Source organism: Eleutherodactylus coqui, chromosome 7 (genome assembly GCF_035609145.1).
Source record: "Eleutherodactylus coqui strain aEleCoq1 chromosome 7, aEleCoq1.hap1, whole genome shotgun sequence".
NCBI classification, from domain to species: Eukaryota; Metazoa; Chordata; class Amphibia; order Anura; family Eleutherodactylidae; genus Eleutherodactylus; species Eleutherodactylus coqui.
Genome location: NC_089843.1, coordinates 217,313,366 through 217,328,398, shown reverse-complemented (window position 1 = coordinate 217,328,398; position 15,033 = coordinate 217,313,366). Strand labels below are relative to the sequence as shown.

The window sequence follows — 15,033 nt, the reverse complement described above, 5'->3', positions numbered from 1 at the left end:
AGGTTAAAGGGGTTGTCCCGCGCCGAAACTTTTTTTTTTTTTTGCATAGGCCCCCCATTCAGCGCAGGACAAACCCAAGGGATGTGTTGAAATAAAAAAAAAAATTTTACTTACCTGAATCCCCTCTCTGCAACTTCTTCCTTCTTTTCCTCCAAGATGGCCGCCGGGATCTTCACCTACGATGCACCGCGGGTCTTCTACCATGGTGCAGCGTGGGCTCTGTGCGGTCCATTGCCGATTCCAGCCTCCTGATTGGCTGGAATCGGCACACGTGACGGGGCGGAGCTGCGCGATGACGCGTAGAAGGGGGCGGAGCCAGAACGCCGCTCGTGCCCGGACCGACCAGAAGGGAGAAGACCCTTCTGCGCAAGTGCGTCTAATCGACGCTGAAATTAGACGGCACCATGGAGACAGGGACGCCAGCGCAGGGAAGGTGAGTATATAACTTCTGTATGGCTCATATTTAATGCACGATGTATATTACAAAGTGCATTAATATGGCCATACAGAAGTGTATAACCCCACTTGCTTTCGCGGGACAACCCCTTTAATAAATTCCTTTTCATTCACGTGTATAGTTCTGTCCAAATATTGAAGTCCTTGGTTATGACGCTCGGTCTATACAGCTCCCTCTTTATATCTAACCTTTCCAGTAATCCAGCATCTAAATAAATGATGGTGTTCTTTAGTCCCTGATCAGAGCGGTGTGATTGATGGTCAGTATTGGCGTCATCTGTTTAGGTTTCCTTGACATTCCTGTACATAAAAGTGATAGAACAGAATTACCATGTGAAGACTCGCCTGCATCTAGGAGGAAATTGTGTGCAAATACCCTACAAGGAGGCTTTACCTGCACATCAGCACGCATGCATGGCTTTAAAGGGGTTGTCTCGTGAAATCAAGTGGGGTTCAGCACTTCTGTATGGCCATATTAATGCACTTTGTAATATACATCAATTATGAGCCATACAGAAGTTATTCACTTACCTGCTCCGTTGCTGGCGTCCCCGTCGCCATGGATCCGTCTAAATTCGCAGTCTTCTGGCGTTTTTAGACGCGCTTGCGCAGTCCGGTCTTCTCCCTGGTGAATGGGGCCGCTCGTGCCGGAGAGCTGGTCCTCGTAGCTCCGCCCCGTCACGTGTGCCGATTCCAGCCAATCAGGAGGCTGGAATCGGCAATGGACCACACAGAGCCCACGGTGCACCATGGGAGAAGACCCGCGGTGCATCGTGGGTGAAGATCCCGGTGGCCATCTTGGTAAAGGAAGAAAGAAGTCGCCGCAGCGCGGGGATTCGGGTAAGCAATAAACTTTTTTTTTTTTAACCCATCCCTTGGGTTTGTCTCGCGCCGATTGGGGGGCCTATTGAATAAAAAAAAAAAACGTTTCGGCGTGAGACAACCCCTTTAAGTCTAATGTATATTGCGTCTATAATTAGAGTTAAAGACTTCTAGATCTTTCATCCGGCTCCTGAATCTTCATCCACTGGACAAATAAGGTTCGGGTTCAGTGCAAGACTGCTGGATTCCCTATGTACTACTGTACAGAATATTGAGAGTCTGAAGCTGGATCATCGGGGACTTAACCCTTTCCAATCCACTGTCTGACATCTAAAGACATTCTGATTGAAGGCTGTACAGCTTTGATGTCGGAAGACATCCGGCAGAGTATTCTTACTGTAGATTACTAGCCGCTCTGTTGTCGGGGGCCTCTCCAGCATGTCCCATACCGCAGTACTGGCTCTAGCCAGCAGGTGGCACCATTGTATAATGACAGAAAGAGAAAGACCCCCCTAGAAAACCCTGAATCCAAAATTGGATTGCAAAGGGTTAATAGTCTGATGAAACTTCTAAGGTGTGATATATGTGGCCCATTATGGTTTATATACTGTAATGTTAACTCAATTTGTTCTGTCCTACAAGTTCCACCTTTTCTACCGATAACCCTCGTTTGATCCAGAGGAAGGCAAAAAAAAAACAAATATTGCCCTCATAGGACAAAAAAGGGCTAGCTGAGGTTAAATGTGTGATGGTAAAACCTATGCACCTTGACCGAAAGATGAACAGCAGGATACTCCCATAGTCGGTGGCCAAGACCTATCCCTGCCACCTGTCATTGGAAGCATTTGTCATCTTGTATCCTCGTAGGGGGGTGATATATGCCCCGTGGTAAAGTAAAGTCATCTCAGCATAACGGCTGGAGGGAAGGGAACACAAACTATACTGTAGGGCTCTTAGTTGTGGTAGAGTCAAGAGATATCAGTGATCCTTTTTGAAAGTGCTACTTGAGAGGTTGTGTAATTTATTGGGGTATGTAAGAACTGATAGGATCAACCACGGGGATTTTAATAGAACTAGGTGACGAAAAGTTCTCAACCCTTAACCTTCTGAGGATGGATTACATTTTGATTTAACAACTTGTATTTCACAGAAGAAAATGTGACAATGGGCTTTGTATTTGGAGAAAGACAAGGTCGCCTAAGCTCGTTTTTGCCATTGACACAGCTGAAAGTCTTATATTACTTTAGCGGAGAAGAGACTCTTAGTGACACTTCCTGACAAAGAGCGCCGTTATAAGTCCCTTGCTGGCTAAGTACAGTATATTTCAGCGTGACAGACACACTGCTATGTTAGATTCCCCTACTCCCGGATAATACATAGCTACACATTAATCAAACTCATGGAACTTTCAGCGACTTCCAGAGTGCAGTAATTTTGTTTCAAGTGTAGCACCAAGGGCTGTAAATTAATAGGAGTCTAGTAGTTATGCGACTGGTATTACGGCTACAGTTACCCAGTTGGTTAAAAACCAATCAAAGTTCTCCATGCAAGAATGACTTGTATATACATACTACCCATAACAGTAACTTGAAATATTATCAGCTTTAGGCCTTAGTCAGACGGGCGTTTTTAGCCGCGATTTGCGCATGCACATGCGTCCGGCGATTTTTTGGAACCATTGCTTTGCAATGGTATCGGACACATGAGCGCTTTTTATGCGCTTGTCCGATAAATTATAGAACAAAAAATCGCAGATCGCACCTATCTGCGATCTGCGATTCCTGTTCTCTTCTCTATATGCGCTCAATGGGGCCGGCGGCAGCAGCGCTGACCCCATTGAGAACATATAGAAGACAAATCATTCTTCTCTGCCACAGCTGTAACAGCTGTGGCAGAGAAGAACGATGTTTGCCCATTGAATTCAATGGAGCCGGCAATACAGCCGCTCCATTGAAAGCAATGGGCTGCCGGCGTGCGCGGGGTGAATTGTCGGGAAGGGCTTAAATATATAAGCCCTTCCCTGCAATTCATGCAGAAATGTGTTAAAATAAAACAAAAATTGTATACTCACCTTTCCGCTGCAGCCGGAATCCAGCCGCGGCCGCTGTCAGTTCTCCTGAACTGCTTCTCGGCACTATTCAGCCGGCGGGGCTTTAAAATCCCCGCCTGCTGAATGATCTGCCTCTGATTGGTCACAGCCCTGACCAATCAGAGGCAGGTTTCACTCACACACCCATTCATGAATTCATGAATGGGTGAGTGACTGCTGCCTCTCAGCGCTGAGCCAATCAGGGGCAGGTCTGACTCACATCCATTCATGAATTCATGAATGGGTGGGAGTGAGACATGCCTCTGATTGGCTCAGCGCTGAGCCAATCAGGGGGCAGGTCTGACTCACACCCACTGCAGGACGGCCGCACGGAGCTCCGGCTGCCGGGAGAAGGTGAGTATACAATTTTTTTTTATTTTAACACATTTTAGGATGAATTGCAGGGAAGGGCTTATATATTTAAGCCCTTCCCGACAATTCATCCCGGGCTCGCCTGCAGCGCATTGCTTTAAATGGAGCCGGCTCTATTGCCGTCTCCATTGAATGCAATGCGCTGGACAGCTCCGGCCCGTTTCTAATGAAACGCGGCTAGGAGCAGATTTTCGGGCGATTTGCGGGCGACTTGCGCGCACCGGTCACGCGATTTGCGGATGCGCATCCGTCATGCGATCCGCAAATCGCGCAAAAAAACGCCCGTCTGACTAAGGCCTCACTGTGTAGACTGGAGTAGAATGCGAGGAGTTTAATGCAAGGTCTGTGTGCATTTCCACTGTCACTTTGTGGTCTCTGGCGGAGGCGGCCATACTATATTACTTCTGAAGACACTAATGTAACATAATGAAACCCCTCTAAATTCAACCAGGCATATTTCATAGTAATGGTGTGTGGTGTGTAACTTCCTTCTGCAACCTTCTTTTGTTGTGTCACTGTATGTACTTCCGATTTGAACTATTTGAAAAGTTTTTAGTTTCTTAGGCCTCATGTCCACGGGGAAAATCAGGCCCGCTACGGATTCTTCACGGAGAATCCGTAGCGGGTCCCTCCTGCCCCGCGGACATGAGGGCTGAAAATAAGAATTACTCACCTCTCCGCACACTCCGGATCTTCCCTTCTTCGCGGCCTGATCTTCTCTCTGTCGCGGCCGGATCTTCTTTCTTCGGCCCGGCGGATGCGCTCGGCACGCCGGCTGCGTGCCACGCACATGTGTCGGGCACATCCACCGGGCCGAAAAAAGAAGATCCGGCCGCAAAGAAGGGAAGACCCGTACCGTCCGGAGCAGGCGAGTTAAATTCTGGTACGGGTCTCCCGCGGATCCGGATGGCTTCCATCGGATTTAATAGAAGCCTGCGGGAGCCATCCCCGCTGGAGACCCGCGCCTGAATGGAGCATGTCCGGATTTTTTCCTGCACGTGGGACCCGCGCCTGCAGGGAAAAATGACATCCGCAGGTATTTAACTACCTGCGGGTGTCCAATGCATCCCTATGGGGCGCGGATCCGCGTACGGGAAAAACGCTCCGGATTTTAATTCATAATTTGCCCGTGGACATGAGGCCTCAGTTTTATTACACCGTGTAGTTGATTGTAGTTTCATTTCTACATTATGCAACATACCAATTATAGCAGATGTTAGCAGCAAAGTGCCCCAATGCTAAAACGATGGTTACTTTGTTATGTAACCATTGCTATACTTATGGTAACGTTTTAGAATACTTTCATATGAGATCATATTCAAACCTGATAAGACGGTGCTGCATTAATACCTCCAATAACCTGACCACCTTTTTCTTTCCATTAGGGATTCAGTAATCAAGTGGATGTGTCATATATTGCCAAACATTACAACATGAGCAAAAGCAAAGTTGACAACCAATTCTACAGTGTGGAAGTCGGAGACTCGACTTTCACAGTACTGAAACGCTACCAGAATCTCAAGCCGATAGGTTCTGGGGCTCAGGGAATAGTTTGGTAAGTAACTCTTTTTATCAACTGCACATATAAACTGGATGGAAAGGGAAGAAGTCATTTATTTAGCCTCATTAATTGCATTTCTGTTCATAGATGATAAGTAATGTATTGGTCTTTTCTAAACGTTTTAGCTGTTGAAATTTGATTTTCAAAAACTCTCCTTGGGGTCGCTATATTAGAAACACATGTTTTTCCTGTACTTACTACAGTGCTTCCCTATTGCAAACTTCGGGGCAATGAGAGGAGGCGGAACAGGGGTGTGGCTAAATTCCAGGGATTAGCTCCGTCTCCGTCCAGCCTCTCATCATTGAAAATAGTGCAGAGGGGGCGGGAGCTCAGAGCACTGCTCCTGGCTCTTCCAGCCTCCTCCCCCTGCAGACAGAGACGCCGTATATCGGCTGTGCGTGAAAACCCAGCCGATATACGGTCGTCTGAATGCGCCCTTAGGCTGCTTTCACACCCGCGGTGGGGGGTTACCCTTTCCTGATCCCTGAACAAGGAATCCCCAGGCCAAATGGGTTCCTTTTTATGACGGAACCGAACAGTGCCGAACAGACCCCTTTAACTTTAATGGGGTCCATTCAGTTTCTGCTCAGCTGCCCAGGATTTTACAGGGGAAAAAGCATTACATGCAGCACTATTTTTTTCTGGTATTTTGTGCCGTATCTGGGATGAAACCTCTGAATGGAGGTTCCAGCGCAGAGGTGAACCCCGCCTTAGGGCTCAGTCAGACGAGCAATTTTTTTGCGTTCCTATGTGCGCAAAATAAATGTGCTTCACACATGTTGAAAATGCGCGTGACCGCAGCTCTGTGCCCATTGATTTCAATGGGGCCGCTGCTACTGCCGCCCCATTAAAAGCAATGAAATGCATGCAACCCCCACACTGATTTTTAGGGAAGGCCTTTAAAGATAAGCCCTTCCCTGAAAATCATCCCTAGCTGCTGTAAAAAATAAAAAAAAAAACACATAAATCACCTCCCCACCGTTGTCAGGGCTCTCTGGCACTGTTCTGAAGCACTCTGTCCTGGCCCGGGGATTTAAAAATCCCCACTCCCTGAAAGTCGTGGGTCTGATTGGCTGAGCGTTCAGCCAATCACACGCAGTGGTCAGCCATTCATTGAATGACTGCTAAGCGCTGCCTGTGATTGGTCACAGCGCTCAGCCAATCAGAGGCAGCGCTCAGCCATTAATCGATTTCAATGGGGAATCGTTACACGCAGCACTGACCTTCCCGGCGTACGGATGTCCTATGTTTTGCAGTTGCAAAGAATTTGCGCTTGTGAAAAACGGACATGTGAACATAGGAAACCAATGGTTCTAATAGATACGCCTTTTTGTGTGCACATAGGCGCGCACAAAAAAACGCTAGCCTGACTTCGCCCTTACTGTATATTCTGTACGAATGCATGTACACTATATGGCTGTTGAATATAAATGGAAGTCAATGGACAGAGAAATATGGATTTCCAGGAAATGATCAGGTACCGCCGCCTCACTTTTCCGTGTATATAGTATATAATCGTAGGGCCTTTTTACATAGAACAATTAGCGTTCAGTTAATCACTGAATGATGCCAAACTGAACGATAATCTTTCAGTGTATACATGGCCAACAGCTTATAGACGAATGATAATTCATACAATAATCATTCATATTCATTTTATCCAGGCATAATTAGCCCATGCAAACAAGCAGTCATTCATCTATAAACAGCTGCATGTTTACTCTGATTGGAGGCGGGCGACTCAGAAGGGTCTTCGGCAAGCTCCGCCTCCATTCAGGGATTGATTATCGCTCCTGTGTGAATGCATCGGAGCGCTGATCATTGAGAAGACTGCCAGATGCTTCAGCGGCCCGTACAAAAGTTCCCTTACTACTGCCTTATCTTTTAACCATTCTGGTACTTGTTGTTTAAATGTCCACCCAGACGGTTATGACGTCACTTGGACTTGGCTGCAAAGACTTTAATCCATTACTCTCAAAAAAAAAAAAAAAGGACACCGTCCTCAATTCCTTTTTCTACCTTTTTTGCTGGGATTGCGCCATCATTCTTTTCCTATAGTAACACTATACAGTTGTCATTAACTTACCCAGCCGCTAATGATAATTGTGCTTTACCTGTGCCTGCACAGACCTCCAGACTAAAACATTACCCAAGGGCCATTGGCTCCTAAACTGATAAATGTAGGAGTCAAATTAAATTGTTACGTCACCAAGTTTATATTAAATGTGAAAATTAAAAAAAAACACAAAACTAAGGGTAAGTTTACACAGCAGACTGTCTTGAGTGGGCGCTGCCTCTAACAATCAGGGCAGAGATCCATGGCTAAGTCGTGAATTTCTGCTGCGTATCTTGCAGGGAGGTTAGCCCGGTGAATGGGGGGATTCCAGTGTAATTCTGCACCGATCCGTGTTATGTCACTTCTTAACTTTGATCTGAGCCCCTCCTCAGGACGCATATATACTCATTCTGAATAGGTTCAGTAGCGCTGCTGATTAGAGCCACCTGATTGGCTCTTCGGCACCACGTGACTACACTGCGTACACGCGGATTGCCTTAAGCAGCCGCGCACTGCACACTACAGTTAAGCAGCTGTGCACAGACCCCCCTTTAGGGTTAGGGTTAGTGCTAACCCTAAACCTAACCCTAAACCTAACCATAACCCTAAAGGGGGGTCTGTGCACAGCTGCTTAAGTGTAGTGTGCAGTGCATGGCTGCTTAAGGCAATCCGCGTGCACGCAGTGTAGTCACGTGGTGCCGAAGAGCCAATCAGGTGGCTCTAATCAGCAGCGCTACTGAACCTATTCAGAATGTGTATATATGCCCTCAGGACGGCATGTCCCCAGGGTGTCGGTCTACTACTAGCGTGCAACACTCTAGGCATGTCTGCTAGACTAAGCTTCTTCACTATAGAGGTGCAGGGCTGGTCGCATATACCCTGAAAATAAGACATACCCTGAAAATAAGACATAGCATGATTTTCCAGAATTTTTGAGGATGCAAAATGATTTTTCAGGCTTTTTGAGGATGCTTGAAATATAAGCCCTTCTCCAAAATTAAGCCCTGCTAACAGTTAATTTAAAAAAAGTCAATTTAATTAGTGTCCAGGCAGCTATAAATGTAAAAAAGTTAAACCTTTTTGAACAAAAATTAATATAAGACACTGTCTTATTTTTGGGGAAACAGGGTAGCAGCAGGACTTAAGCAAGACATATGAAGAATCATGGGCGCGTTGGCCACCATATTCATCAACTTCTAGAGCCCTGCTGTATGCAGAACAAGTGATCTACAGAAGAGGGGAAAATATAAGTTCATTGTGACTGTTCTAGTGGTGGTGTGACAAATGTTGTAGTTCAGTATTTTTATGTGGACAGTCACATTTAGCATTTTTAATTTTTTTAAAATAATTTTTATGTACTTATAATAAAACCCTGACTTACTATATGTTGTATTTTCTAATGACACATATCCTCACAGCCTGGGCATACAATTGTATATAGTATCCTAACCTTTCCTTCTCATTTGCCCTATTCCGAAATTGAATATATTTGATTTTTAGTAGTGTGATGAGATAAAGTGTTCAGTTTCATTCTATGTTTTATTAAAATGCTGTAAAAAGAATTATCCTTATTACTTTACAGGATGAACATCAATGCCGCAATCTGCCATTAAGGCCCTCGTCACATTAGTGTCTCAGTTTAGGTTCTTTATAGAAGCCATAGGCCGGCTTTGCATGGGTGTGTTTGCGCATTCAGGGATCAGAAACACTCTTTTCTCCTTAGGGAGAGCAACTATATACTATAAACTAAGTGAGGAGACTCAAATGGCCATGCACGCTCCTCTGGGTAATATGCAAATAAGGGAGATGGAATAAATCCTCCACAGCGCCACCTATTGAAAGGCAACATTCCTTCAAGTCAAAGTCAGACTTTTTATACAAGTCTTGTTACAATGACTGGGAATTAAAAGCAAAGCCAGACCCCATGTACATACAGCTGTTTCAGGGTTTTTGCCCTTCATCAGTGTACAGTAGGAGTGAGAGGCCTGGGACGGGGGTCAGAAACGCTCTTTTCTCCTTAGGGAGAGCAACTATATACTATAAACTAAGTGAGGAGACGCAAATGGCCACGCACGCTCCTCTGGGTAATATGCAAATAAGGGAATAGAAGCCATGAATTTCAATGAGTTCATTCATATTTTCCTATTTGCGCGTTTTTTTTGGTTGCACAGAAAAAGGATATGCTCTATTTTTCTGTATTTGCCACCAGAGGTCCTCATAGAAGTCAACGGCGCGGGTGCGCAAATATGCACTCAATACGCAAGAAGATGCGCAAAACACTGCCGGATTCCGCTGGAAAAACATCTGAAACTAAGTAGCCATTTTAAGCGGTGCTTTTTTGTTGCATGCCAATGAACATGCCCTGCGGGCGCGGAAGGCACAGTAAAATATGCCAGTGAACTCACAAAGAAATATAAGTTCCTTCCGCAAAAATGCAGCACTAAATCGCGCACAAATACGCTGATGCCCCATGAAGCTGTTTTGAAACAGATGCTAATGAATTTTGGAAGATCCTATCCTGAAGGATAACTTTTAATGGGCCTTTCAGGTTTCTGTTAAGTTGGCAAGAAAAAAAAAAAGTAACTAAAGAAACGAAGCCTAGTGGTGGTGTGAATATATCCCAAGAGACTGACATGGGTGGGAAACTGGGCTGCCGGTGCTCAAGCATAATCATGGCACATTGTCAATTGCTTGCACAGCTCCAAAGTGAGCGATCGGTTGCTGATATAGTAATTCTAGTAGCATCATCACGCTGCAAAAAAAGACCATAAGTGCCAATGAAAATGCCAATTCTGCATGATTTAAGGAAGATCATCATGATGTTTTTCCTGTCTACACTCATTATGTTATTTCCAAGTCCAAAAAAAGTACCCATAAAATACCATATTAACATAGAAATAGCGAGCTGCAACAATAATATGCAGGAAACGTCATGTTCAGTTAGAATATAACTTTACCACCCCACCCCCCTTCAAATCACTATGAGGGCTTGTACAGAACGTGAATTCCTTCCCCGACGCGGCCGTGATAGTCAATGGACAAAACCAAACCACTGATCTCATTAGGATTTTAGTGGTTTAGTTTTCACTCTCTGGATTCTTGCCCATTAATTGTACGGGCAAAAAAAAGATAGGACCTGCCCTGTAGTGAATACATGGTGCCGGAAAGGTCGGATGGTGCCTATCTTCCATGGTTCTTTTCAAACTTCTGCACACTGGCACAGAGTTTCAAAAGCAAAACGACTAACTGTGCCGCTGCGGGTAGTTGCGCCCCTACTCTTCTCAATAAGCCCGAAAGCAAGTGGAAAAGAGACAACGTTGCTTATAGTCAGTCAGCCTTGCAATCCCTATGCTGATGGGTCTTTACATGTAAAAAGACACATTTTTAGCATTCACTAGCAGTTAACTTGGAAAACACAAAAATGCATTGGAAAAGGTTCATTGAGGTGGCATGTCGTTAGGGGGATTGACAGGATTCTGGCTGCGTGAATAAATGAAACGCAGTAAGAAAGCTCCATGCCTTGTGGTCCCCTGTTTCCTCTGCTTCCTTTTATCTCTGTCCAGGTGAATGAATGACCATTGGCTACAATCGGCTAATCATAAGACCTCCAAAGAAAGCATGGGCATAGCTGCCAGTTTAGCAAGAAAGGTTTGGTACCCTGTTAGTCAGTAGAGCAAAATGTGATTGTTCTCAGTGAGAGAAACCAAGTAACCTTGTAGATATGATAGCTTTTATTGGCTAACAAAAATACATGATGTTATAGCTAACTTTCAAAGCTTCTTAAGGTTCTTCTTCAGGCTGAACCCCTAGAGCAGTGTTCCCCAACTCCAGTCCTCAGGGACCACCAACAGGTCATGTTTTCAGGATATCCTATAGCAAGAACACCTGTGGCAATGTCTGAGGCACCGACAATAATTACATCACCTGTGCAATACTGAGGAAATCCTGAAAACATGACCTGTTGGGGGTCCCTGAGGACTGGAGTTGGGGACCCGTGCCCTAGAGGACCAAGCTCTTTTGTACCTTAAAGACCAGACACTTTTTAGGGATTATACCCATTTGGTGATTTTACTGAAATTTTTTTTTTCTTTAGCTACCACAATTTTTTGTTAGCTGCGTTTTCTTCCCCTTGATATATAGAGCTAATTTTTAAATATCTTTTGCACTGCCTTTTTTTTTCAATTTTTTAGTTTTATTGTAGATAAAAAGTTTTAAAAAAAGACTTCTTCACATTTGTAGTTGTTTTTTTAAAATTAGTATATTTAAGTTAAAATAAAGTAGAGGAATGGGTTCTTCATTTTATTTCGGATGTTTTGATATATAATATTCATGGTTTCAGATTACAGGGCGCATACAGCAATGGTTTTGGTTGGCGTCGGCTTTGGGTCATTTTCTTTTTTAAGTACCATATATACTCGAGTATAAGCCTAGTTTTTTAGCACATTTTTTAATGCTAAAAATGACCCCCTCGGCTTATACTCGAGTGAGGTAAAAAAACAAACAAAAAAACCCCGCAGTACTCGCCTCCCAGCTTGCGTCTGTGTCACTGGCGCGATGGGTCTTCCCGGCGGTGTGGCAAGCTGCTTGAGAATTCTCCCCGCTGTCTTCTCCCTGCTCAGCTTTGAATTCCCCCGCCATCAGTGCTGTGTAGGTTAGCACTCTGATTGGATTGAGGGCCAGCCAATCACAACAGGCGCTCGATCATTCACAGCCACTGAATGGCTGTGATAGGTTTATCGAGCGCCGGCTGTTATTGACTGGCGGTCGATCCAGTCACAGCGCTTACTTACACAGCGCTGACAGCGGGGAATTCAAAGCCAAGCAGGGAAAAGACAGCGGGGAGAATTCTCAAGCAGCTGAGTATTGCATTTTTTCTTTACCTAGTATATCCTCCAGTATAGCTCGGCTTATACTCCAGTCAATAAGTTTTCCCAGTTTTTTGTGGTATAATTTATTGACTCGGCTTATACTCGGGTCGGCTAATACTCGAGTACATACGGTATATATTTTAATTTTATATTGTTTTTACTTATATTTGTAACAATTGTTTTTATCATCTACCATCCCCATGACGTCATATAAGACCTCTGGAGGACATTCACATGGTCTTTTTTTTTTAAACACTTTTCCACTGTAGCTGTGACATTCATAGGAGCCCCGGTTACAGGGAAAACAACCCCCTGTAGTGACAATAGTCACTGGCAGAGCTGATCGGGGTCTGTAGGACCCTGTAGCTCTTCTGTGCCAGGTAGATCCCGGTGGTAACATGATTGCCGGGTCGTGTTGTGTTAGAAACCCTTCCACTTTCACTTCTTAGTACATAGCGCTCATTGAAAAGAAAATACGCAGGTTTTTAACCGCTTCTCCGTTCTTCTCTGAGTTCTCAGCTGTGACTAACAGCTGAGGATCCAACCCGCTCCTGCTTGATTGCAGGAGCAGAGGCTTTAATCCCGTGACATATTTTTACTATCGGCCGGGATTAAAGTCCAAGACCAAGTGCCGTATATTTACTGCATCTGGTCCTAAGCTTGAACAGTGGGCAGTGACTAACAGAATGGTATTTAACAAGGAGAAATGCAAAGTCCTACATCTGGGCAAGAAAAATGAAAAAAGCACATACAGAATGGGAGGAATTGGGCTGAGCAGCAGCACATGTGAAAAAGACTTGGGTATACTAAAACCGGTAGATCACAGACTGAACATGAGTCAATAATGTGGGAAAACAGAAAAGGCAAGCATAAATATGGGATGTATTAAGAGAAGCATAGAGTCTAGATCCCGTGAGGTCATTATCCCCCTCTACTCTTAGTCAGACCTCATCTGGAATACTGTGTCCAGTTCTGGGCCCCCCCCCGCTTTAAAAAGACATAGACAAACTGGAACAAGTTCAGAGAAGAGATAACAAGATGGTGAGCGGTCTGCAAATCATGTCCTATGAGGAACGGTTAAAGGATCTGGGAATGTTTAGCTTGCAAAAAAGAAGGCTGAGGGGAGACTTAATAGCTGTCTACAAATATCTGAAGGGCTGTCACAGTGCAGAGGGATCAGCCCTATTCTCATCTGCACAAGGAAAGACTAGAAGCAATGGGATGAAACTGAAAGGGAGGAGACACAGATTAGATATTAGAAAAAACTTTCTGACCATGAGGTTAATCAATGAGTGGAACAGGTTGCCACAGTAGCTGGTGAATTGTTCTTCAATGGAAGACTTCAAACAGAGGCTGGACAGACATCTGTCTAAAATGATATAGCGAATCCTGTATTGAGCAGGGGGTTGGACCCGCTAACCTTGAAGATCCCCACCAACTCTACTATTCTATGGTTCTGTGGATCTCAACGACTAATGGTACGATTTCACAGAGATCCAAAGTGCAGCTAGTGATGATGAATATGGATGATGGCAGGGAAAATGGAAAATTGAATGCGACCTCATCCTAAATCTCACTATGCAGCAGCCCTATGTTTACACCTGCTGTGTACATCATCCATTTTCTGTGAGGCATTATGCCAGGGCCTAAGGGAAACTAAAGTGTTATGATGTTCCTGCTGAACGTGGCCATGATAGAGGGGCCCAAGCAGAGCTCAATTTTCATTTCATAAGCCTTGGAAATTGATGTTGAGCTCTAATTGGTTGCTTTGGGCAATAAGGACAGTCTTACTGTTAGTTTTGATAAGCCTTACCTTCTCCAGAAACGCCAAATGCACTATATTCCCGAAAACGAGTATGTTCTGCACAAATTACGGAGTCGGAATTAGGGTTGCACTTTGGGTGAACACCCTATATGATATAGAAGGTTTGTTGTGGCCTGGAGTAACGAGTCGGGCTGCAGTTTTTGTTTGACAATTAAGAAAATGAAAGCTGAATACTGAAGGGGTTCTCTGGGGCTATAACACCAATCATGTATTCTGGCCATCGGTGTTTGAAGTCGAAGCCACACAGATCAAAGAACTCCACCAATGACGAGGCGCCTTCATTGTTTACATAGGCATTGCATACTTGAATGGTTCAGGCTGCAGTAGCATGCAGAAACACCCATACAGACGAGCCCTTGTGCCTGTGCAAACAGTAGTAGAGACACCCCTGATGAAACATCAATGGCCTATCCCAAGAATAATAGGCAATCAGTGTTAAAGTCCCGAAGAACCTCGTTAATTCACTGCTATTGGCAACGGGGATATGAATTTTCATCCCAGCTCAAAAATAAGACTCGTTTGGCGTCCTTGCGGTGTATTCATTTAGCCGTTACAAACATTTGTTGACGTCTCAGCTCTTTAGCATTATGTTAAATGTTTTTGTTACGCAGTTCAATTAATCAGCTTTATATTCATAGAAATCCAGGATAGAAAAAAATAACATAAAAAGCTGTATTACCAACAAGGGTATTTCAGAATTTGCCATATTTAGTTCATTTCAGCTCCGTTCACTCGTTACACAATATTCACAGTAATTAATGATGTCTGACGGATCCTGTTTCCTGCTAGATACATTTCTTGTTTTTTTTGCTTCTCCTGAAAGATTAAAACATATTTACATTGTATTCAATGGAGAAGACAAGAGGGAGAACTGCTTTTATAAGGCCGGCTTCACACGAGCGTGACGGGCTCCGCCGCGGAATATTCCGCAGTGAAGCTCGTCACGGCGCCCCCCAGAGACCCCATACTTACCAGCGGAAGATA

General features: G+C 44.6%; 1 protein-coding gene across 5 annotated transcripts in view; it reads left to right on the top strand.

Annotated features, from left to right (window-relative positions):
• The window catches only part of MAPK10 (mitogen-activated protein kinase 10), a 234,943-nt gene that overhangs the window by 116,227 nt on the left and 103,683 nt on the right, over nucleotides 1–15,033 (top strand). For all 5 annotated transcript variants that reach the window (XM_066574369.1, XM_066574368.1, XM_066574371.1 and 2 more), the window contains one exon: nucleotides 5,125–5,294. In XM_066574369.1, the coding sequence (XP_066430466.1) occupies nucleotides 5,125–5,294 (170 nt within the window). The remainder of the gene's footprint in view (nucleotides 1–5,124; nucleotides 5,295–15,033) is intronic.